At 40.3% G+C, this 26,072-nt stretch overlaps 1 protein-coding gene across 1 annotated transcript in view; it reads right to left on the bottom strand.

The window, feature by feature from the left end:
* The window catches only part of COX16 (cytochrome c oxidase assembly factor COX16), a 59,788-nt gene extending 35,110 nt beyond the window's left edge, over nt 1–24,678 (bottom strand). The window contains exons 1-2 of the mRNA XM_075105768.1: nt 24,552–24,678; nt 9,612–9,689 (exon numbers count right to left, since the gene is read on the bottom strand). Coding sequence (XP_074961869.1) covers nt 9,612–9,689; nt 24,552–24,611 — 138 coding nt within the window. The 5' untranslated portion in view covers nt 24,612–24,678. The remainder of the gene's footprint in view (nt 1–9,611; nt 9,690–24,551) is intronic.
* Nucleotides 24,679–26,072: the final 1,394 nt, after the last annotated feature.

Below are 26,072 nucleotides of genomic sequence, written 5' to 3'. Positions count from 1 at the left end.
CACTGCATGTTTCTCAGAGAAAGGGGATGTGCCTTGAAACTCTCATCCACATCCCGGGTACCTGCCCTCTGGCTGAACCAGCAGGTCATGGGAAGCAGCATCCCTACTTATGCGGCCATTTTGTATGAAGCCTCACAAGTTGTACTCAACAGCTCACTTAGCGACGCTCACATCTCAGCTAACGCAGCTTTAGGAACATCTATTTAACGAAGCCTAAAAGTTTTTCTATATATTTAATAGATGCCAAGCTATGCAGCACTATGAAAACCATAGTAGCAGAGAGCTTGGCCACAGGCAGAGTTTTAGGCACATAAAGGACCTTCAGTCCAAAAGCGATACGCATCCAGGCAGCTGTGGAATGGAAGTTTTAAGAATAAAAACTTTAGACAGATATTAAGCCCCTGAAACTTTACGTTAATTTTTCCAATCTTCATAAAATGCGTAAGACCTCTCTGCCTCTCAAAGACATGCCATTTTTGATTCCACGATGTTTATTAATGTATCCTTACACACAGGACGCAGCATGACATCGTAGCACGGATGGCAGAAAACCCCTGCGATTCCTACAGCAAAAGTAACCACTACCTACATGGAAACAGATAAGTAAGGACTTTTCTTCATTTAAAAAAACAAAAACAAAAACAAAAAACTTATAAAAGAAGCTTGACAAGGATTCAGTGAACCACTTTACCATGGAAACTCTGAATATTATCTTTTAGGGTCTCTGGCTAAACTCAGTGTCATTAACAATACATTTTCATATTCATTGCAAAAAATTATGCTGGCACAACATTACGAGATTGAAATTAAAGATTAATTTAAAAACCAGATATTTCAAATTTAAGAATTAGTACAGCTTTAATTCTTCAGTAGTGAACACACACATTACCAAAATAATCCCTGTATTACTATTATTAACATCATCACATCCAGATTTTATAAGACTGTCCCAACTTTTAACCACCATATTGTGATTCTGAGAGCCCATACCTGTTTCAGGTTATTAACAGAAGTCCTCTGGCATTGACAGGTCTCCTGGTTTCACCAGACCAGGCTAAATGGCCTTGGTCTCATTTTTTTCAACTTGATACAAGTTGGTATGAAAGGGCAGGTGTGTGCAATACCATATCTCCAGGTTGTCCTACAGTGCTTTAAGCTGTTTGTGGTGACAATAAGCAGTGGGTCTAGGCAGATCCAATCACTGGAAACCATTCAAAAGCATACACACCGCATCAGCCTCAGAAAGCAGCAACAAAAATCTTACTGAACACCAGGCTGACTCTGTATTTGCCTTTTACAGCAAAATGGTGGTTAATATGCTAAACTGAAAGGATGTCTGAAAAATGAAAACATACACCTCCGTCTGGTATCATAGCAAATTCAGTAAGCAGCTGTTCAGAGACAAAGTGGGGAAGTCATCTGAGCTCAGGCAAAATGGGTTAGTTTTTGCTGAAATCAATGCAAAAACATGAACCCAACACTAGCAGCTGAACCTCAAAATCTTCAAGAATAGCATGGATAAAGAGCTCATTTCCATACAATCCCTCTGGACTGAACTGAAACAAGGGAGAAAACCGACATCTGAACATCTGGTACCACCACAACACAGAGTATGAAAAGCTCTGCTACCCTTTCATTGCTGTGCCATATTGCAGGACTGAAATTACTACTTTGGAAGATTCTGAACCGTCTTCAAAAGATGCAACAAGTTCCAAACTCCTTCTGCCAACAGAAACAAAGACACTATAAGGGTACCTGCTTAGCCATCAATCAGGAGCCAGGCTGCCTCACTTAATACCCAATTCTAAAACCCTCCACTAAGCAGGCCATGCTTGAAAGCAAGGTCTGCTTTAATTTAGCAAAAAGCGCTTCATTAAGTAAAGCTAACAGACTGACAAAGATTTTTTTTTGTATAATTAATCATAAGTGTATGCCTCTCACATTCTCTAAAGCACCAAACAACATTTCAGTGTATTATTTTCTTAATTTTTGGAGGACCTAGGGCCAAGCTCATTAATAAATCTGGTCTTTGAAAATCAACTAAATCTACTTACACAAGGAAATTAGCCAAAGTTTGTCTTCATTAGAGTTGAGTTTCAGGCCAACCTGACCTGCTTAAGGAAAGAAAAAGAAGAAAACAATAATCAACCACATCAATCCCTTGCCACACTGTGCTTGTGTAATTAGCTTACTGAAACCTATTAAATTTATAAATAAATAAATGCTAACAGGCTAAATGAGAAGACTTAATTATTCTTCCAAGTTCAGTGACAGATGCTAAAATGATTCCACATTCCCTTGCTGACAAGTTTAGAAAGGATATCTTTCCCATCCAAAAAATTCCACCAGACACCGATTAAAGGTATTTTGATTTGATTTTGTTCACACTCAAATCAAACAAGATCTTTTTAATACAACCTCCTATGAAATCACAGAGGAAGCTCTCCAGAATCACATAATACCTCAGACACAAACAACAGATTAAATACGAGTTCCTCCACCTTCAAGCCATCTGCTAGTCTGCCAATGAAGCTCCAGGGAAAGAATATTTAGGGCGGGCTTCATCTCACCTTATTTTAGCCATCTAAACTTTTGACTTGAAGCATGAAGTCTCTGTCTAGGCTCCTCCTACAGTCAGCTGAATAGAGATGTGCATTTCTAGAGAAAATAAATCCCATTTTAAGATACGTGCCCAAAAACCTAACTCATCTACACTTGAAGTTAGGCAGAGGTTTATCTCACCTACCATTCCCTGGTCAATTTAAATAAAAATATCCTCATACAGCAAGGACAGTACTCATTTCTCTGAAACGTGGTAATAATAATAAAGTTTTGAGCTCAATCTCTCTACTTTTCCATAGGTCAAAAGTCTCAAACATCTATTTTAAAACTGAATGAAGCATATTTTGGGGGCATTTCTCTCTCAAACCATCTAGATGGGCTGCCTGGATAGTTATCTGAAACCAGGCATTTCATTTAAGACAATGGAAACATGAGCAAGATGAATCCCTGACAGTGCACAGCACCACAAACATACATTTAGATTTAGCCAAGCAGATACCAAGTGTTTAAATTTCACTTCCTTAATTCTAATAACACAAATAACCCATTTAGAGTATTTTTAGTAATAACAATGTTAATTTAAATTGACCTTAGCATTGGTAGGGGGTGTTGGCACACCAGGAAATCTAGAGGATGAGTCTAAATCTATTTGGAACAAAATCAAGCAGAAAACCTGCAAAACACAGAAGATAACTGAGTGCATGTAATGACCTGGGCTGGCAGCAATAGCATTAAGTCCATTAGTTGTCATTAGAACAAAATACACCACCATGGGCTTGCCAGTCCAGTCCAATCACAATGACTTGGCCTATCCAGATTACTCCTTGAAACGATAGTCAGTCAAGTTTTGGTCAGCCTTATGAGCTTTGAGAACACCAGGGTTTAATATGATTTCAAGCATGGATGCTTATCCATTAAGAGATGCAATAAAAACATCTTGCCATTTCAGTCAGTTGAACAATTTGGGGAAGAAAGTGAAAAACACTCCTTTACATCCAGCGTGAATACTGTTTGCACTCAGTTAAATTCTTAGTATCTTTGATAGCTTTGCAAATACAGCAAATACTGTTTTCTAACACAGATGCAGGTCCTCAAATAAGATAAACAAGACAGCTTGGAGTAAAGCAGCTCTATCTAGCACTAGTAGCTCACAATATGTTTAATTATGGTGACAATCTGCTGACATTCCACAACTATAAGTAAAAAATAGCATTATTTGTGTAATTTTAAATGCTACAGACATATTCAGAAGTTCAGACAATTCCATTTTAAAACCTTCACCTCATATGAAATACATTATTTAAAGGAAGAAAATGATGTGACATATAGAAACAGGACAGATTGTTCAGAAACCACACTAACTTTAAATAAGCTTTTAAATTTCATTTAATTTTGTAACTTTTTTTTTTTTTTCGGGGTGTGTGTGGAACCAATACCACAACAAGCTAAAAAAAAAACCAAACTTCTGCTTGCACACAGAAATCCTGTCCAGGTGGAGTTCAAAGGCAGGTAAAATAGAAGCAATAACCAACAGGCCGTTTTAGTTGTAATACTTCAGGGCATGCCTGTGTGTGCAACTCCTGTGGACATACCTGAGCTGGTTTACGTAATGACAGTGAATACACGGATATGCCAGCCAGCAACACAGCACAGTCTTGTCCAGTCACTCGCAAATTTATTCCCATTTTTGGGTGGATGTTGCAGCCTCATTTAAGCACTGTGCTGCTGCAGTTGTCACCATCCCAACTCAGTGGTTTGAAACAAAATGCAGTATGTCTGTGAACCAGAGTAATGTTTCAACTGCAACACAAACGCATTCTAATCGGCAAATATCACTTATTTCTCAACTATCACTTATAATAATGAGAAAATGCTGGACTGATTTCCTGGACCTTCCTGACGCAAATGCCAGTTATGTTCTCCCCCGATATAAGGGCCTCATGGAAACTGGTCAGTTCCATGCTCCTGTTTCCTCCTAAACTATTTCACCCTGCCCCAAAACACTTGAATTAATGGATCTCACCTGAGGAAATATATTTTTTAATGCTCTTTTGAACTTAAATAATTCCTTCTGTTTTAATTAATTAACTTTCCTGTTCCCTATGTAAAGTAGAGCAGCATTAATTATCTCCCTTTTACAGACTGAGAAATTGGGACTCACTAAAATTCAGTGACTTGCTCATAGGCAGAGAGGAGCTCCATAAGTAGAGGACAGAACTAAAGCAAGAACCTGAACAAGATGGAAATAAATTTTCCAGTGAGGTCAGTGGAAGTTATTTAAATTGCATGCTGCTGAGGGTCCCCTGACACCCATTCGGGAGCTTCAAGACATGATGTTAAAGGACGACACCAGGGACCCACCAACAATATTCTAAAACTGTAATACTGAGTAAAACCAACCAGACAGTAAACACACTTAAATCACTATCAAGCCCAATTATGAGAACAGCTGTAAACCAGTGAAATATCAAGAGTGTCATAAGTCATCGTATTAGCCGCCTTTTCTCTTCCACTCCTCATTCTTTTCTTTTTCAAAGGACAGCAAAGCTTCCAGGATAATCCTCCACACACCATATGTGCTCTTCTTCCCAAGTCTGAGGTCTAGGATTATAAAATGAAAGCTGAGATCCTCACAGTTAAATCATTTCACAAGTTAGGACTTCAAGACACCAAGTAAATGCAATAAATGAGAATTGACAATGGCAACGTTAACACCTTGCAGATGTCTACATGCAACATCTCATGGACAATTACATGCCAGTGAATTGGTCAAAAAGATTAGCTAAGGAGCTCAAAACACTGTCAATCCCTTCACAGAAATTTTAAAGGCAATCTACTCGGCATAAAGAAAGCTTTACGCTCCTAGCACGCTTACTAACGAGTATGCTTCACACCATCACCATCACTCTTATTATACTCTTTCTGGGCTTACAGTTTTGTTGCTCATAGAGGTTGGTGTTCTGAAAGAGCAGGTCATATATTTGCATTTTCAATTGGAGTTTAACTCTGGAGTGCCATGCAATGGTTGTATATACTTTAATGCACAACAGCTGATTCAAGGTTAAAATTCATGTAGGAGAAAAGATTGAACTTCTGTCATTTTGACTCTTCACTGCCTCTACTTTTTGCCTTAGGAAGACAGAAAACATTATTATTCTCATTTCTTAGCATTCAATTTTTGCAGTGCACTCACTTTGCCTAGGACAAAGAAAAAATTAACAGAATCTACGTAGTTTGTAAAGACTAAATAAGTCAGTACAGTAACACTGTCATACATACCCTACAGCAGGAACTATGTGCAGACTTCAAAGGCTAATTGATCTTTTGTTTCCTGACAAAATGACACAGAGGTTCTAGCTTTCCTAGAAGTGCTTCTGCTGCCTGTTATCCTGGAGGAACTTGCTCAGTCCTATTCCCTCCCCATACTCTGAGAACCTGCCTCGCAATAATACTTCTTCGACAACGCAGTTTTGGAGCTTACAAACTCTACTTTATTAGTCTGAATGGTTTGCTGATGGCCTAAAAGCCTAGATTTTCCCAGGTAGTTAATATGTTGCTTCTCTTCAACCCTCAACAGTATCTATTAGCCAATAGTACAGACCATTCCACATGTCCAAGATTCTTATATCCAAAATTAGATCTGAATCACCTAGTCTCTACCATGCCATGAATGACAACAATGGGAACACAGTAAATAAAAATAATTTATTATAGTATACTTGAAATGAAACATTTTCTGTATATTTAATAGAAGTCACAGTTTCTGTAAAAAAACTCCTTAAATAAGCATCTCTGTTCAATTACATACATAATGAGAAGTAAGACAAAGAGTCTAGTTTTCCATTTGAGAAAAAGGGCATTTGGAATGATGCCTATACAAACCTACTCATCTCTTCTCCATTAATTCCACGATTTTCCCGTAAGCATACCTGGTTTTCTATAACCAATTCTGATTTGCATACATTCTTCACAGAAAAGAAACAAATTACCTAACCTAATGATTTCTCCATTAATGTACATTTTGGCAACAACAGATAATGGAGAAATCCCTGATTAGTTTCAGGAGAATTCTGACTAGCATAAACAGGCATTTACATCAAGAAGAGTCTCAGCGTAAGGTCGCTTTAAATACAGAACATTCAGTGTGCCAAGGGAATATGACTGATTTAGGTACCCTGTGTAAATTAAAGTGTACCCAAAATGGTTTTTTGCTTTTGCAAGAGATGGGTATATACAAAGCCCTGATATCCAAAGACACTATTCTGAATTGATAATACACCTGTTCTTCAGATGCTAATATCCCCTCTCCAACTGCAGCTATAGGCTCTACCTCTCTCCCAGCCCTCATCCTAGCCCCAGCCTGATACATCACCACCAAACCATACTCCATCAAAAGTCCAAACCACCATTTTCTCTTGAATTTTAACTCCTTTATCAAGGAACATTCTTCAAAAGCCAGTTTGACATTAATAATGTACGCATTATCACTGATACAGCTTTTCCTCATTAAGCCACAAGAATACAAAGTGCCAGTTAAACCCTTAGTCACTGAAACACAGACACTAGTTCTACTACAACCTTCCTTTGAAATATCACTGTCAGCTGAGAACTTGCCTACTCAAGTGGCTTCCCTCCCAGCACAATGAGAATGGTTAGACTGAAAAAGGACAAATACTTTCAAAGAGAAGGGACCACAGTTTAGCATTTGAAACACAGGGGAGTTATACCACAAAAGGATCGTCTAAGTCCTGTCTATCTAGCAGTTGAATTAGCAAGAAAACAAGTTTAGGAGTCATGCTTGCAAAAACGGGCATACTAGGGCTTGCACATCCTAGCCTACTTTTGGATGGGTTGCTAACTTTTTAAAACCTCAATTTTTTTCAGCAGTAAAATGGAAATAATAATCCTGCCTTTGCTGACAGTAAGGCTATGAAGTTTTATTCATTTAAATTCTGTGAAAGTCTTTTGAGCTTCTTGTATGAAAAGTGTTATTTAATTAAACATTTTTATTATTCCAAAGGAGCAACTGTAACAAAAAAAATCCTATTTATTTTATTGCTTATTGCAATTTGCATATAACTGCCCAATGCCCCAAAAGGAGCACTTGCTGATGTTCTGATAAGAGCTCATGCTAGTCAAAGCGTGTCATATAAGAAAAAGATACACTATTCCAACACAAAAACATTTTAACCACTGAAAAATTAAATGGACATTATGACCATCAGGATTTTTAATAGCATTTTTATATTACTTTTATTGATGTTCTTTTCCTGAGTTTCACATACATTTTAAACTAGGTTTGCTTCTCTCTTTGTCAGTTAAATGATATTCTAATCTCTTTTAACATCTTGTTTAATGAATCAGAATGGTTCTTACCTCTGTTTTTATGGACATAGAAACAGCAACTAATGGAACACATTGCTTTGATTTGTCTGTCTATGAATGAGCCCAAAGTTGGTGTTGCTAGCTCTCAGGCAATACTACACCATTCTTTATTTAAATTTCATCTATTCCTAAATAAAATCATAATGAAAAGAAAAAAGAAAACACAATAGAGACACTGCTGCCTTAAGTAATACTGGTTACAGCAGAATCCAGATGTCCTCTTTTAGCTTTTCAGAGCTTAAGAACTCCTTGGGTAGCAGCTTCCCCTCAGAGCTTTTGTGTACTACTGTCTAATTCCATGATGCTTCACTTGATTATAAATGCTGGGACAAGGAGCCTCAGATTTGAACTAATAGCACAACTATTACCAGTTTTTTTTTTCCCTGGGCTGCAGTCACAGTGCAGATCATGGAGGCTAAATGTAATTCACTGAGTATGAATCTGACCAAAAAAACCTGACAGAAACACAACAGGCAAATTCTTGCCCCTGTTGTGATCCCCATCTGGTTGGAGAAAAACTTAAAGGCTCCAACTGGTCCTAAAAGCCCAGGACTGACAGAAAGTAACTACCCAGAAGACAGCACTGGAGAAGAGATTTGTGAGATTACTCTCCCTTCTATGGGCTATGTCATATAGGGGACTGAGCAGGAGTGGGCCATGTGGTCCTTCAAAGGCCACAGCTAGGTATGCAACATGAGGAAGAATGAGGAGTGATTAAAGTAATTTAGACGGCCCACAACAAGAGTCTAAGAAAAACCAATGAGGTCTCCAAACTCTCCACAGCTCAGGGTCTCAAAGATTTGACCAGTGTCAGGAGTCTTACACAAATACTTTTTTGTACAATGTGCCATATACTCTTTAAAAAAGCTTCACGCCACCTGCAAGTCAGCAGCACTGAGAGCAGAAAGCCTTTCTGCATTGCAATGGCAGACCTGCATATCACAAAGTTAGGGAAGGCAAGCCAATATTACTTTCTGCTGAACCGACATGCTCCTTTCAGATCAATTCCTACGCAATTTGGAACTAGTGTTATCCATGGAGGTGTAAATAGCAGTAGTAAGCAAGCTATTTCCCTTATTCAGAAGGCTTCCAGTTCGTTTAAAGAATGGCTTCTTCCATATAGTACATTCTGATGTACTGAGTAACAACTAACTGCTTTTTCTCTCAAAGAGCTTAAAGAACAGGATGTAGTACAATGTTAAAGGTATCTGCTTATTTCAGTCAATGCAAACCCAAGCCCCGAAAGCCACCTAACATTATATACCCAATGCCAAGTATTGTTTGAAAACACAACCTTTTAAAATATTAGTTTTTTTAGTCTAAATCAGATACAGTATCTTTGTAATAACCTTCTTCTAGATGTACTACACTTCTTTCCCGGGATTCAGAACTGCCACTTAAAATCAACCAAAGGAACAAAATTTTTCTATTACTTACGTTGATCATTTTCACAGATGGTAAAAGGATTCATCATCATGCCAGCCCCTCTATTATTACCTACCCTACACTACTCACTGACTAAGGGCCTCAGCTGTAGCCCAGGGCCCAGTGGTGAACTGCAAATCCCCAATACCAATAGTTTGCTTGTCCTAGCAATCATTTAGAAGACAGTATATACATAAAACGAAAGGAAAAAGAAAAGTAAAGAAAACCATTTCAACTACCTTGCCGTGTAGTTTCTGGACATCGTATCTTATTTGAGCAAATTCACGGAGTCCAAAAGATCCTCCAACAAGATACAGCTGAAAAAAACCAAAAGAAAACAGACTTGTTAGGGCTACTACAAAAAAGAACACTTTGCATACAGACCCAATTCATTTATCAAGGAACCCCACTATTCTTCCAACAGGAACACCAGGAACTGAAGAAAATAATTAATTGGAAGATAAGTATAGAAGAGGGAGGAAACACCAGGAACTGAAGAAAGTAATTAATTGAAAGATATGTATAGAAGAAGAGGGAGTATCTGTAAAGTCAGAGCCTTCTTCCACTCCCTCGGCCTGGATTTCAGAGATTTCCTCCTTCATACAAAGACAGCTGCTTCATGACTCACATTTTCTAGGGACTTCCTCTCCTCTTACCCCTTCTTTTCCCTCCCCATACGGCTTCCTGACATAACTGCAGCAAAGGAACCCTCACCTCCCCGTCACAGGGTTTATTCTCACAATTTTCAAACTCTATGGGGAAGTAACAATGCCACAATGACTTACTCTGATGTCTGTGGGTAAGAGATCTAATTAAGCTTCTGAACAGACTAGCTAATTGGAGCTATGCTTCAATGATACATTATCACATAGGCTAAGAAATCATATCCAGCACACCTGCACTTTTATTATTGCCTCCTTAGTTGTCTTGCAATTCCCTCCGGACCTGTGAAGTTTATGAACAAGAATAATAAAGGGAGAAATGGGGAAAGCCTCCTCCATAGCCACATAAAGAAATCGTTAAATTATTCTTTCTTATGACAGAGGGGTATCATGAAACTGGCTATGTATTTTTACCATTAAAAATGGACAGACCAACCAAAAGATCAAGTATTGTCAAAAAACACCACTAATGACTTGAAAATTAGCTTAGAAATCTAGCTACCCTGTGGAAGAATCAGGCCTCTTGCTCCTGCTCTGACCTGACAGACTCCACCTGCTGTTCTCTGTTAATGCAGATGCACAGGAGGCCAAAAGGCTTCATATCTACAGATGCACATTTAAGGAAAGTGGAAGCATGAGGAAGCTAAGTCAAAAAAACCCAAACCCCAACACCACCCTATTTTATCACACCGCATTGCTGTTACAGTCCTTCATTACAGGCTGTTGCTGCACTGGTAAGATAGATATTACACTAGATATAAGGAAAACATTTTTTACAGTGAGGGTGGTAAAAGTGCTGGAACGGGTTGCCCAGAGAGGTTGTAGAGGCCCCATTCCTAGAGACAGGTTGGACGGGGCTCTGAGCAACCTGATCTAGTTGGAGATGTCCCTGCCCATGGCAGGGGGGTTGGACTAGATGACCTCCAAGGGTCCCTTCCAACCCAAACCATCCTATGATTCTATGGTAACTGTTTTCTACACAATGCTGACTGATTTCTTGGTACATATTAAGTTTGCAGCAATGGCTTGTGTCCAAGAATTGTTAGAATTATGCTGCACAGGTAGTTAAAATATGTTCTTTCCAAAAAGTATGCCATCTGAAGTTCAGGTGACTGAGGTCACAAAGCCATATTCATGTAATTAAAATAAAAAAACCACCAAAACACCACCATAATAAAAAAAACCCTTCCAAATTTATTCCTTCTAAAAATTGCAGGACTATGTGATTTCCCATCAAGCAGGTAAAACTACTCACAAGTATGTGAAGGCACTCCCCACACACACTTAGATGCTGGTATGTTACAGACTGGTACCCAGGAACTAATGTGCTCTGTTCACAGAACAGGGAACCCTTCACCAACAGCCAGGAGTTAAAAGGCTCCGCAATCTCTTTTTGGCCTGGCCCTTTTGATGAGCCTAAGAATCTAGCAGATAATTAGAAACAAATAGACCAACATTTTGTGACATGAACATCCAGCTGCTAGGCCACAGAACTCTGATTACAGAAAGCCAATCACAAAATCATCATGTGCTAGCAAGTTAACTTCCAGCGACTAGAAATCTGACCTACCAAGAACCAGATGGCACCACACATGTATCATAAACGTTCAAGGAATTAATAATGCTCATGCAAATATTGAATCATCAAAATACACAACAGAAAAAAATGTATTTGTATTAAGGGGGAAAAAAGTCTTCCTCCTGTGTCAGTATTTTGGTGAGAAAGAATAACAGGGAACAGAAAATGAACTATTCAAAATAGTTAAAAAGAACCTGAAAACTTTTCAAGATCTATTCAATCAAAGCAGAATATTTGTCAGCTGAAGATATCACAGAATCACAGGTTGGAAGGGACCTCAGGGATCATCTAGTCCAACCTTTCTAGGAAGAGCACAGTCTAGACAAGACAGCCCAGCACCCTGTCCAGGCGACTCTTGAAGGTGTCCAACGTGGCCGAGTCAACCACTTCCCTGGGGAGATTATTCCAATGGTGACTGTCCTCACTGCGAAATATTTCCCTCTCGTGTCCAATCGGAATCTCCCCAAGAGCAACTTGTGTCCATTCCCCCTTGTCCTCTCCATGTGACTCCTTGTAAAAAGGGAGTCTCCATCTTCTTTGTAGCTGCCCTTAAGTACTGGTACATGGGGATGAGATCCCCTCTGAGCCTCCTTTTCTCAAGGCTGAACAAACCCTGCTCCCCCAGCCTGTCCTTGTACGGCAGCTTCCCAGTCCTTTGATCATCTTGGTGGCCCTTCTCTGGACCCCTTCCAGACTGTCCACACCCTTTTTGTATAGCGGGGACCAGAACTGTACACAGCACTCCAGGTGTGGCCTGACCACCGCTGAGTAGAGCGGGATAATGACTTCTTTATCTCTGCTGGTGATGCCCTTTTTGATGCAACCCAGCATCCTGTTGGTCATCTTGGCCGCAGCAGCACACTGTTGGCTCATGTTGAGCTTCCTGTCCACCAGGACCCCCAGGTCCCTTTCCACAGAGCTGCACTCCAGCCAGGTGGGTCCCAGTCTGTGCTGCACTCCTGGATTATGTTTTCCCAGGTGCATGACCTTACACTTCTCCTTGTTGAGCTTCATAAGGCTCTTGCTGGCCCACTCTTCCAGCCTATCCAGATCTCCCTGCAGAGCAGCTCTCCCTTCTGGAGTGTCTACTTCCCCACTCAGTTTGGTGTCAGCCACAAACTTCATCAGGCTACACTTGATGCCGTTATCCAGATCACTTATAAAGATACTGAATAACATTGGGCCCAATATTGATCCCTGGGGGACTCCACTAGTGACAGGTTGCCACTTGGAAAAGGAGCTATTTACCACCACCCTTTGGGTGCTGCCTGCCAGCCAGTTCCCCACCCACTGCACAGACCACTTGTCTAGGCCATAACACATTAATTTCTCCAGGAGGAGACTGTGGGGGGCCGTATCAAAGGCCTTGGAGAAGTCCAGGTAGACAGTGTCCACTGCCTGCCCCATGTCAGCCAGGCAAGTCACTGTGTCATAGAAGGCCACCAGGTTCGTCAAGCACGATCTGCCTTTAGTGAAGCCACGTTGGCTTTTCCCAGTCACGTGCTTCATTTGACTTGTGATGGCCCCCAGGAGGATTCGTTCCATAACTTTCCCAGGGATTGAAGTAAGGCTGATGGGCCTATAGTTACCCAGATCCTCCCTCGAGCCCTTCTTGTAGATAGGGGTAACAGTTGCCTTCCTCCAGTCCTCTGGGACATCCCCCGTTCTCCACGACTTCTCGAAGATGATGGAGAGTGGCCCTGCAATGATGTCAGCCAGCTCTCTCAACACCCGCGGGTGGATGGCGTTACATTAACACAGAAAGCTGAAAGTCTCAATGATCAGACTATAATTCAATTTTAATATGGTTGAAGACCTCAGCATAAGTTTTCATTAGCTGACCATCTTTAACTCCTAACAAGTATTATGTTAATTAACATCCAACGAGTTACTTTAAAAAAACTTCAAGTCCTAATGAACAGAAATCAGAAGTGCTATATAAAAGTTTACAGCGGTTACAAACCACACCTTATTGCCTTCACATATATTAGCATAGAGTCAAAGAGTGGCTATGGTAGAGCAAAAGCAACTGCATCAGAAATGGTTCAGTGCACAGTTGTTAAACTAGGCAATTACTTGTTACATCAATTAAAAATTACTTTGCCCAACAACAAACTTGCACGAAGTATATACCATTATGTGATACAATATGAACAACTGGAAGACCTTTAAGTGGCCTGTTCCTCATAAGCTAAGTATTATTTAACATAAAGAAAAGGTACACTGTGGTTTACAAAGCCATGCTCCAAGCTAAAAAAGAAATAATACATTCTTTAGCTTTGATAACCTAAAACTATGTAATGTATACTGTAACTAAGAGAAATCAAGTAGAAGGTTGTTGCATGAAGTCGTGTGCTACTCATTTTGTCTCATCACATCCTATCACTTGTTTGACAGCAGCCATCTATTATACAGTGCATTTTACCTTTGCAGCTGTACACATGATAAAGAAGCTGATATACACACACCTCCCAGTTCCTTTAGACAGGTTTCGGCCTGAGACCATAATTTTACTCGTATCACCTTTATACTACTAAAGGGAAAAAACTACTTAGTTTCTGATGCACTTTTGCTCTTCATACAGCATAAGCAGTATAACTATCCTGGCAAGTTGGCACATTTTTCTTGTCAGGCCTTACCAATATTCTTGCCTTTACACTTCCAACACTTGCAACGGTCAATTTATCTTACAATGAAGCATCAGTTAGGCTGCATCAGAGTCAAAGCACATTGATGCTGTTTGAAATTACAAATGACACTGAAATATTAAACAGTGTAATGCTGGAAGGTTGGGATTAAGATTAAACAATTTCCCAAAGCATAGAATACGCACAAAAATATAAATATGTTTACAATATTACTTGACCAATGTTCTAAAGACCCAAACATGTCTAAGACTTCATTGCAAAACCAGACGAGAATCAGTCATATTCAGCATGTATTTAATCAACCAACAGCATGTCAATACAACCCTGAACATGAATTGCCTTGATCTACACAAGCCAGAGCTGCAACCGACAGCTCTTCAGTCAATTAGATTTTTGAAAACTGTGTTCAAAAGCCAATAAAAGAAGGTATAAATGAGTCTGTGCAACTATAACAGCATTAAAAGTAGTAAAGGACTCAGTGACCGTCAATGCCTTGGGTGGAAATATTAGTCTTGGTTTAAGTATTTCCTTTATCTTTTTTGCATTATGCGGAAAGATGTTCTCACTACCTTCATTTCAGTTAACTGTATTTGAAGGGAAGAATGCATATGTACAAACAACAATGAAGCATGAAAAGTCACCAGTCAAAATAATTAGAAGTCGTATAAGACTCAAGTTAAAAATTCCAGCAACATTAACAGCTTGTTGGCTTTACATATTCTGTATGTCTCTCATATTTCTAGTTTCCCAATTTGTAAAACAGAATTAATCTCTACATGCCTTGCAAAACACTCTTCAGTTAAAAAATCACTACAATGGACGAATTTTCTCAGTGTAAGCCAAGGGCAACAGCAAAGCCCAGTATGTTCCATCCACTAGTCCAGATATACATGAGACAGCAGAAGCTATTCAAGATGCCATATAAATAAAAGTTAGGCTGGCAATATCCTAACAAAGTCATGCTCAAGTTCACTCTCCAGTTAACTGAAAGGGGAAAAGTAATGCCACATAATGAAAATTAAGATGCATTTTTCTTCATTCAAATTTTAGAATCATAAAGATACTTAACCGACATTATAAAATGTTAAGGCATTGACATCTGAAGAGTATTCAAACTAGAAAGTTCAAATATACATACATTTTTTCACTGCGAGAGAACTATTCATTTTATATGCTCCAGAATGCAAAGCAAAAAAATGTCATTATGTAGTGCACATCATCTGTCTAGTTACTTCAATGCATTCAGCAGATTGATGAAATGATAACTTCTCACTTTTCCCTTTATACCTGAAGTTTACCTTAAAAAGGCAAAAATCATAAAACATACTAGTTAGCCAGCACTTAACACCAAAGCAAACAGCTTAACAGCACTGGTAGCACAAGCCCCCATTAAAGATCTCATATGGGATTATTCCTTTATGTTTCAGTGAGTACACAAAAAAAAACCCCTACAATGCTGTAATGCAATTACGCATGTATGGAAGACTTGCACGTTTCAAAACAAAATGAAAGTCAGGATATGACATAAGAGCACCATCTGTCACGTACACTCAGCAACCTCAATAAATGTTTTATGTAAAAAAAATCACACAAAATGCTCTTTAATAACGTTCTTTCAAAAATTCTATTTGTTCACTTCTCCACTGGGAAGTATGTGATGCAATCAGTTATGGATGGCATCAGACTGATCCCTTGACCTGCATCTTAGGATGGGAAATACTTGTATTTGTCATCAACTACAGTGAGATGTGTACTCGTAACAGCAGACCCCTACTTTTTTAGTTTCCTGCATAATCTAAAGCAGCCATCTTCAGTTCCTTGGGCTAACAAAATAACAAGAAACTATTTCTCTGGCAGCACCAACAATTTGCCATATTACGAGCATCCCTGTTGTTAGAGAAAGACAGATTACAAAATTCCATTTGTCAAAAATCCCTAAATTAACCAAATCACAATATTTAGTGCTGGCAACACAGATTATGCAGCGGTGGAAAATGTTATGATACTTATCCCTGGAGAAGGAACATGATAATTTTCTAACCTCTTCTTCAAGACTGCTGCTGCAAAACCCTGCAGCTCCATCAGGAGCTTCAAAATTAGAACAGCCATGTGAATTATTTTATTTGAGTCTGCAGCGATCACAGTAAAAAGGGTTTTGGGGTTTCCTTTTCAAAGAACTGTCGTATGTGCAGTGCAAGACTGGTGAAAGATAGCAATCTGACAGCCCAGAGATTGAAGTCTCTTATTTGTTCCCTAAATAAAGTAGCAGGGCAAACTGCCAGTCCCAGAAAAGACCCAGGCAAGTCATCTTAACCTGAAGCGCCCCCCTCTGCCAGCTCTAGCTCTCAAGAGTTTGTCTCCCATAGCCATTACAGCACTTGGCTCTAACGCTGATACTGCAGAGGGGAAAAAGAGTGCAGAAGTTTCTTCTCAGAAATCTAAATCCTCTCCTCACCCTCGATGGCAGCAGAAGAGGGTCTACCTTTTCTTCCTGCCTGCAGCAAATGGAAATAATTTTTAGTTCAGATATCAGAGGCCTCCTTTGGGGAAAAACAGAAACCAAAAGTATGCATCCCTTAGTAGTTATTTCATTCCAAAGCACAACAAAGAAAGAGAATGCACTGACAATGCATATACTAGAATTCACAAATTGCAGGAAGACTGAACTGCATTACTTTCAAAAACGGATTAAATACGCCAGTAGATGACTGCATGGACACCATGCTGACAAACCAGGACAGCAGCTGGTATAAACTGGAGCCAATCGTAACTGACTGATGAAGCAGAACAGTATAGTCTTCACAGCATGTAGAACTTTGTGCAGAATATTAAACTAGACCCAAGGCATCAGGTTAATTGGCTCAGTATAGAGCTATATTCAAAGCAATGATTTTAAAGATTGTAAATATGAATGGCTACAGGCCAGAGTACAACAACAGCCATCCATATCCTTTCAGTGATACTATTTAATGTCTTAGGAAGAAAACAAAACCTTTGTTTATTAAACTGTCCATTTCATAACAGGTTGGAAAGCAGAGAAAATGCAATTAATCGAAACCAATCTAAGAACAGTGCAGAAGAGACAGAAACCCATATGTTCCTCAGCGTGAGCATTAGCAGAAAACGGCATTTTCAGCCACAGCATTGTCATTTTGCATTACACACATTGCTTGGGCTGGTCGGGTAACAAGGGAATTTCACTCAGCAGCTGCAGCTGTTTGAAAACCAAGTCTGCTGTGGTGGTCAAGCTGCAGTTTCTGAACACCACCTTCTCTTTCTCCATAAGCTTCTAAAAGCCAAAATTTTGATTCCTTATTAAAAGTATCATTCCCATTACTCACAGGTACAAACCTAGCCAAGGTGCACTACAGTGAGAAACTGTTTACATCTCATGGCAACCTGGTGTTCTTGTGATGCGTTAGGCCCAGCTCAAAACAGCAGTAAACTGAAACCTGCATTAAAGAACATAAAAAGAAACCACTACTAGTCAAGTAGTGCTTCCCTATTGACAAAGCTGGACGGGGGATGAAGATGGAACATACTATAGAGTAAATATTAATCTTACATCTTTACCTTCACTACCCCTTGAAGAAGGTGGAGACTTAGAGTAGGACTAAACACACAAAGTGAAAACAGGCAAGTCTGTACTTATGTTCCTGTTCCGAGGCTCAACAAAGAACCTCTGTTCCCCTCAGTGCCAGATTAGTCCATTCTAACGGCATTAAATAATGCAAATACACTCTTTATGTTTTAAAATGAAACAGAGGGGAAATCTGGAGTACTAAAGAGTGCCTATTTGATTGTCTAACTTTTATCTGGAAAACAGTACTCAAAGACTAAGAATCAAAAGAAGAGTTTAAGGGGTCAATTCAAAAGACGAGCTCACAAATTTTAAGGCCCGACCATCAACCGAAAGATAGAAGTCAGCTAACTCAGACTCCACAACCTGGCGTCCATGGAAGCCCATTCAGCTTGAACACACTGGCTTCTACTCCAGCACAAACAGTTCCAAGGGGCGGTTTTGTCTGAACAGCTCCGCAGTCCGCTGTGGATTCAAACACATGCAGATGAACAGAAAAAGCACACCAGAAGTTGAAGACATATCTCATCATTAGCTTAGAGACCCAATATTTATAATACAAGTCTCTGAAGCATAAAAGCAACACACTGTGATCTGCTGATTGGGAACAACCATTTAAAAATTCTAAAAACAGTTTTGTACTCATTGCTTTTCTAGGCTACTACTGTAATACTTGTGACTTTTACAGGCAATCACAATTTATCTACAAATAATAGAAGTCAGAATTCTCTTCTCATGGGTAAATAGTAACTTGTATTCATGTCTCAAAAGCATATTAACATTTAAATCAACTGTTCTGCATATGTCAAATTTACTGTGAAGTTACATGAAGTAATAGATACTAACAGAAGTCCTGCGATCCAATATCATACATTGTTCAAGGCGATAATGAGAATGACGCTAACAATAACACTGACATATCTAAAAGTGAAAAATGCTTATTTTAGTAATCCTTTTTCAAACAGTACCAGAAGGAAATGTAGCAATAGCTTCTAAACAGACAGTGACGGCAACAATAGATCTCAGAAATGTGATTACTCCTGAGAAGAATTTTTCGTATGTCCCAGCGTTCATATCTGTCATGGGCAGACCCTCCAGAATCCATGGGTAAAAGTGTACCTCATATTCAGCACTCCCCAGGACTTAGAATTCAGCAGCTTGTTATGAAATGAATTAGGAATGCTGTATTTAAAGAAATCTTCAGAAACTTAGTTATTTAAATACATTTAAATGATAAAAACATAGTTTCCCTACCCATTAACCCTGTAAAACTTTCAGTGACTCACAGCACGATAAAATACCACTTTGCAATATTTGCAAAACATTTCTGAGCATCAGTCATGGCTTCCAGATGACCCCGACTTCAGCAGTGAACAAAACTAATCCACAGACGTGTCATTTCACGTCCTGATGTCTGGGAAAGGTTTTTTTATTTGTTTTGTTTGTCAAAATGCTTGAGACAACTGGTTCATTAACAAGGGCCTGAGATGCCACTGACCTTCTCTAATGGTGCCCGGAAGCACTGGCCACATTGCTGCAGCACTGTTAGGGGCTCTCTCTAACCTGACCTTTTATCTTGTCCCGTACATGACATGCATTCTTGGTGTCTCTTGACGAACTGTTTATCAAAGGAAACTTGCACTGTTCAAGGCAGCAATATAGACGGCTTTGCAGTACAGTCTGTGTGCATAAACACTGATGGAAATAGATTTTAGAAACATGTTTATTCACAGAAAAATCTTTTGCTGTTCCAAGCTACCCCCATCTTCTCTTCTGGCAACACTAGGCACAGCATGTAAAACACTAAAGACAAGATCCAGAAGGAGAAGTAAAGCACTTGTAGAAGCACAGTCATTACAGAAAAGAAAAAAAAAAAAAAGGAAAAACAAGGAAAATGAAAAGAAGTCAAAATCTACAGCTATAGGTATGGAGCATGTTGCAACATACTGCAGATCTAAAACTTGATGCGCTACATATATAATGCAATGTACTTATTTTAGGTGTGCAATAAAAATCACCAAATTAGCGACAGACTACATTTTCTGTCTGCTAAGATGCCACTTCAGAGCCTCAGAATGTAATGCTTCCCTTGCAACTTACTGCCAGCAGAACCGAACAGCAGAACCAGAACTGCATCTGTGCATTTATTTTGCAACTTAGAGAGTATGGAAGACTCTTGTCTAGAATCAGACAGAGGCAGAACCACAAACTCAAGTTTTGGAAAGTGGTATGAGCATATGAAATAATGTGGGTTTTTTAATATGTGTTTTAAAACATCTACTGCTTTGCAATTTTGAAATCCACACACATTCCCTCAATGATCTAGAATCACCATTTATACTTGCCTGAAAAAATAACTTCCAGCAACCTTCAAGCATTCTAACTGCCCTAGAGAAGTAACCTTACATGTTCCATGTCTTACAAGAAAGGTGTGACACTGGATCACTAGCTGTAATATCAAAGACCCTTGTTCTCTCAAGATCTTAGAGGCATCACAGCAGCAATAGGACATTGATAGACACATCCTTTTTGGTCAGGCAGAGTTCATTGTGGAGTACAAAGCAGCAGTAACTGAAGCTCTTCTCCTATTACAGACCAAGTTGGTCTCTTCTCCCAAGTTACTAGAGACAGAACGAGAGGAAACGGCTTCAGCCTGCATCAGGGAAGGTTTAGACTGGATATTAGGAAGAATTTCTTCACTGAAAGAGTGGCCAGGCATTGGAACAGGCTGCCAGAGTGATGGTAGAGTCGCCATCCCTGGAGGTATTTAAAAGACATGTAGACATGGCACTTCAGGCATGGTTCAGGAGACATGTTAGTGTTGGGTTGACGGTTGGAGTTGATGATCCTGGAGGTCTTTTTCAACCTTAATGATTCTATGACTCTAAGTATCCTGAAGACTAGTAAGTTAAGCTTCATGGGGTAAGGAAAGAGTTTCCATTATCATGATAGGAAACGGAGACATCAATATAGCAAAGATATTTAAGTTACCACAGAGGTGGCACCGCCTTCCATCGTAACAGCAAATTTTACAGACACATCTGTAATGTCAGCAGAGTTCACCCCAACATCTACACAGATGTTTCCATCCTTACCAATGCTTTAGGATTACTCACCCTGTAGCACTCAAGCTGTTACGGTATTCCCTGCTAGGTTACATTGCTCTCTTCCACGTGATTACTGTTTTATGCCACACAGAGGTATCTTATCTGCGAAGTTTCCAGAGTTAAAGGAAACATTCACAAATCAAGGTTTCCTGCAGGTTTAATTCCTGCCCCCTACAGTCTTGATGCTCACAAAGAAACACTCTTATCTTCTGAGAAAGTATGACTGAAAACTGTGATTTACACATTGTACTCTGAAAGCTGTTGCCAGTTTGAGGTTTAAGGATTAACCAAGAAAATTCCTTCCCACTGGAATAGTTTAACTGCCCCAAGCCCAAAAGAACAAAGGATCAAGATAATTTACACTAAAAAATAAGAAATATTTTTAATGTATATTTGTGCATGTGTGTGTATAACGAGACATTCATCTGTCTTTGAATGATGATCTCTAACCTTGGAGCCTTTAGAAAAAGTGGCACAGGGATTTTTCATTCAAGTATGCAGTGTAAGAAGGGAAGATAAGAAAGCTGTTCAATTTTTTTTTTTAAAAAAAGCAAATATGATACTCATGAAAGGTCCAGCAGTATCAAAGAATAAAGTTCTGTACCTGTCTAGTAAGACAAATGATGTATAGGATACAAAACTCTAACAGAAACCTTTGGTTTCAGTATTATTGACAAATCCAGCAGAATTTAAAGGGTTACAAAGGCATGCTCCTTCTATTTCTGCGTGGAGATTCAGTGTCTCTTCTGCTGTAATTGATCTTTTAGCACAATTCTTTTCAGCTTCAGAAATGCTTTTAGAGTTCAACAGACAGCTGGGGAACTGACAAGAATTGCATGCATTTTCCTTCTTCTGACTGCTTGGGAAGCCTTTGGGCAGCAACACAGAAACATTCTGAAGCATTTGCAGGGGAGGATAATTTTAAGGCAGGGAGACATGAAACCCTGGGAAGAAATATAATAGAATATTTCTCTATATAATATTGGAAAGAGCTCTGAGGTAACAGAAACGGAATGACATTAGGCAGTACAAAGTCAAAGAAACCAGTCTCAATCTCTGCTACAACCTATGGCAAATTGTGCAAAAACACCAGGAGGGCCCAAAGGACAACAACAGGTCTACCTTGTCCTGGGAAGCTGAAGTCTTAGCTCCAACACCGAAGCAGAACTGAGAAAACCTATGCCATTGCTGCCAGATGGCAACCTCTCCATAAAAACCCTAAGTATGTATCATAAGTACAAAGAGTAACGTTTTCCTAACATCTGATCTAAAACTAATTTATTTTGGTACTTCTTTCCCAAGCTATGAAAAGTGATCACCACTCTCAATATACGATGTACAGAACTTCTCAGACTTTTCTAAAATAAACTAAGTCAATTCCTTCCAGCATTCCTTAAAGGTGGAATGTCTGCTGTACCTTTTATGTTGCTCTCCTCTAGACTTTACAGTTTGTCTTCACCATCTCTACAATGGCACCACAAAGCTGGAAAATTACTCCAGCTGAGGACATTGCGTAGACTGGAAGAGTTCTGTTTCAGTTTTACTTTACTTTTAACGAGTTTCTATGCCTTATAATGACATTTCTGGTTTTTCACAATATTATAGCCCACATTATTTCTGCAGGACCCACCCCACCTAAGATACTTTTCAATTTGGAAGGCACCTGATAAATATAAAAAATAGGTTTTTTCAGTCCTTTGAGAACACAAATGATAAGAAGCATATCTTTGCCGTACTTTCTCTGAAGGGAAGGTACTGTAGAAAGTCAAGATCTTGTGTATCAGCTGCATCTCCTCACCTACTATACCAGTTAACTTATCAAATCTGATATATTTATTATTGAAAAGCAATTGTTACTTTTTTTCCTGCACCAGGTAACCACCTCTAAGTATCTATAATTTAACCCTGTAATATTTTCCCAAAACCTTTTATGGAGTTAAAATTGAGCTGGAGAGTACTAAACTTCCTGGGCTCCCCTCATTTTGAAAGATGTAGCTAACCTCAAATAATTATATGAACAGTAAGACTGACCTAAAACTATATCCAAACTTAAACATCTAAGAAAGGTGGTTTATTAAACTAAAGAATAATGTCAGAGCACTCAAAAAATGACATGAAAAACTAGAAGGCAAAATAAGTTCAGTCTAAGCATGAAAGCAGCAAAGTTCTGGACAGCCTTTCAGGTATACACGCGTGCAGCAGGATATCTAAAGAGCTGTAACACTAATATTGATCGCTTTATGAAAGGTGTAACATGAATAGGTTGTCTGCCATATCAGGGAGTGGAGTTGCTGATGCAAATAATTCATACAGCTGCAGTATTACCACACTAGTCTGTTGGTTTGTTTGGTGGTTTTAAATCTGTTTTAATTTCTTATGTCTTCATCAACATTTTCAGAAAAGACACTTCAGTGTATTCAGTTGCATGAATATTTCCACTTAAAAGTCCTGACTCTAGCACATCCGTAATATCACTTTTTAAAAAATGCTCTTAATCTTTTTTAACTCTAACAAGTGTCACTGTCCTTTTTTGGACCACTCCATTTTTCTGAGGCATACTGCTGAATATTTGTGGAGGATGACACTACTTTATCCAGCAGTATTATAAAAGCGCTGCAATTAGCCTTTGCCCTATTCTTGATCCACCTTGAAATTTGCTTACTTTTTCTAAACTAATCATATATATAGAAAAGAAGACATAAATTGCATAAACAGAAACCACATTGTCCTGGCTGCTGCTTTTGCCTTTCTTCCCGAGTTTTTATCCATAAGCGCATCTGAGTTGTTTAATTTTTCCTCTAATGCACACAGGTACTTTGGATAAGCAAGTGCACCTATTATGCTGTTTTATAATTTTGTTCTATTCCTTTGACTTTTTCAATCTTTTCTGACCTCGACTATTCTAAATAGTTACGCCTCACTTACCACGTCAAGCACAACTGTAACTATAACTCAATTCATTTAACTCAAAATCTTTCCATTTATTTAGATGTATCAGACCAACACTGCTGTTGCAGTTTAAAATCCACTGAAAAGGTAAAGAAAGTTAGAAAAACACATAAGCAGTGTTTTAAAAAAACGGAAAGGAAAAAGGAAAATAGTTTTAAAGAAAAAAAAAAAGCACCAGGATTCATTTTCCTCATATTTTCGTTAGGAATACTTTTAAGAGCACACTTTATGACCCTTTCTCTGACCTCTGCCACCGAACCCGCGGGCAGAGCCGGGTGACAGGCTCACGCCTTTCACCTCCTCTCCGGGCGCACAGCAGTCCCCTGCAGGTCCGGACAAGCGTGGGAGACAGAAGCACGGACCACCAGCTCACACAAATCGCCCACCCCCCACCCCGCCCTCCAGCACAGGTTCACCCGCCCGTCCGCCCTCCCCGCGCCCTGCCGCCCCTCCAGCGCACGGCACAGGGGCTCGGCAGGCGAACAGGGCCTGGGCCGTGCCCGCCGGGGGCCAGACCCCTCCCCGTCCCTCAGGCGGCGGCGGGACCATGGCGTCTCCAGAGGCCGCCCGACCCCTTGGGGTGCCGCCGGGGCGGGGCACCGGCCCGCCCCCCGACCGCGTCTCTCCCCAGTGCCCCCCCCCCGCTCTGCTCACCAACAGAGGGACCCCGAAAGTCATGGTGCGGCCCCTCCACAGCCTCCACAGCCGCTCCATCCCCCCACGCTCGCTCGCTCCCTCCCTCCCCACGGGCACCGGGCGGCGCTCTCCCGCCGCCCGCCCGGCCTCAGCGCTTCCGGCTGGGCGCGGGTCCTCCCTCCACAGCGTCCCCCTCCGCCGCGGCAACGCGCCCCGGGGAAACTGGGTTCCGCTGTGGTGTCTGGGCGCTACTTCCGTGCGCCCGTGGGGCGTCGGGCGGAAGGAGGTGGCTTGGGCAGGGCGGGCGCGGGCTCCGCGGGCGCGTACCGTTCTTTCTCCGGACGTAACTGGTTGCTTATTGAAATAATCCACTTGAAATAGTGCTGTCGGACTCACTCAGCGAGCCAGGTGATAGCATGTGTGTGCTGAGAGCGGGGTTGAGGCTTAAAATGACCCGGCTCCGTGGCTGCCAAGCCGGGGCTGTCCTGTAGCCCCTGTGAGGTTTCTGTCCCTGTTTTTCCATCGGCCGCCTCTGGCACGTAGAGTGAAATCTCCCCACCCGTTATTCCTCCTGGAAGCTTTTTTTTTTGTGGAAACGTGCAATCTTTGTTAGTTGTTTGTACCTAACCAGCACAGTGGCATTCTCATTTCTGGATTAGGGCTGCTGCACATATACTGTTATTCTTACTGTTGATTACTTTTTGGTTCCTGCAAATACCTGTTCACTAATACCACGCTGTACATGTATATTGTGCTATCGTATTAAGGTAATTACACCCATGAATGGCAGTTCAGTCTGCCTGTATTCCAGGACTGAAAATTCGGTTAATCACTACAGCATAGTCCCTGATGGTGAGATGAAAGCACCGTCCACCAGGCCTGACCCTGAATTATCCTACCAGATAAAATTCCCTTTCGTGGTGTATGGGAAAGGGGAAGAGGAATTCACCTTCAGTAAAGCCACCTTTGAGGTCACAGAAATGAAAAAACAACAAGGAAGGATGACAGAGAAGACGACTCCCAAGATAACTCTGAGGCTGATGAGGAGTTCAGTGCTACCATGTGGCTGGGTGGTTTGCCACAGGAAGTCCCTCAGGAGAAGTTCTCTTCAACAACCTCGGAGGTGAAAGAAGAATATGTTTCCCCGGACAAATCCATTCTAGCAGACAGAGGAAAAGCCTGCAGCGAATAGTTTGGTAAGAAATGAAGGCTCATGCTGTGCATAATGAAGAAAAATCCATGTGCACATCAACAGCTGCCACAGCATTTCCCAGCAGTGAAAAGAATGCTATTCTACCTGTCAGCAAGGTGAGGATTGCCTTTTCTTGCTTGAGGAGCTCTAGGTAATGCAGTCTGGAGCCTAGAGAAGATTTAGCACTGCATATACCTACTTTGTAAGGACTTCCAGCAATAGAGATGTATTTCACGTCTGTAGGGTTACTAGCCTCAATGACTATACCTGTCTATTTTGTGTTGAACATTTACAAAGACTTTCAAGTGAGAGGAGTTGACTTAATTCCTGACATTTTCCTGTGTTTT

This window comes from Phalacrocorax aristotelis, chromosome 10 (assembly GCF_949628215.1).
Source record: "Phalacrocorax aristotelis chromosome 10, bGulAri2.1, whole genome shotgun sequence".
Lineage (NCBI taxonomy): Eukaryota > Metazoa > Chordata > Aves > Suliformes > Phalacrocoracidae > Phalacrocorax > Phalacrocorax aristotelis.
This window is presented reverse-complemented; position numbering and strand designations above follow the sequence as displayed.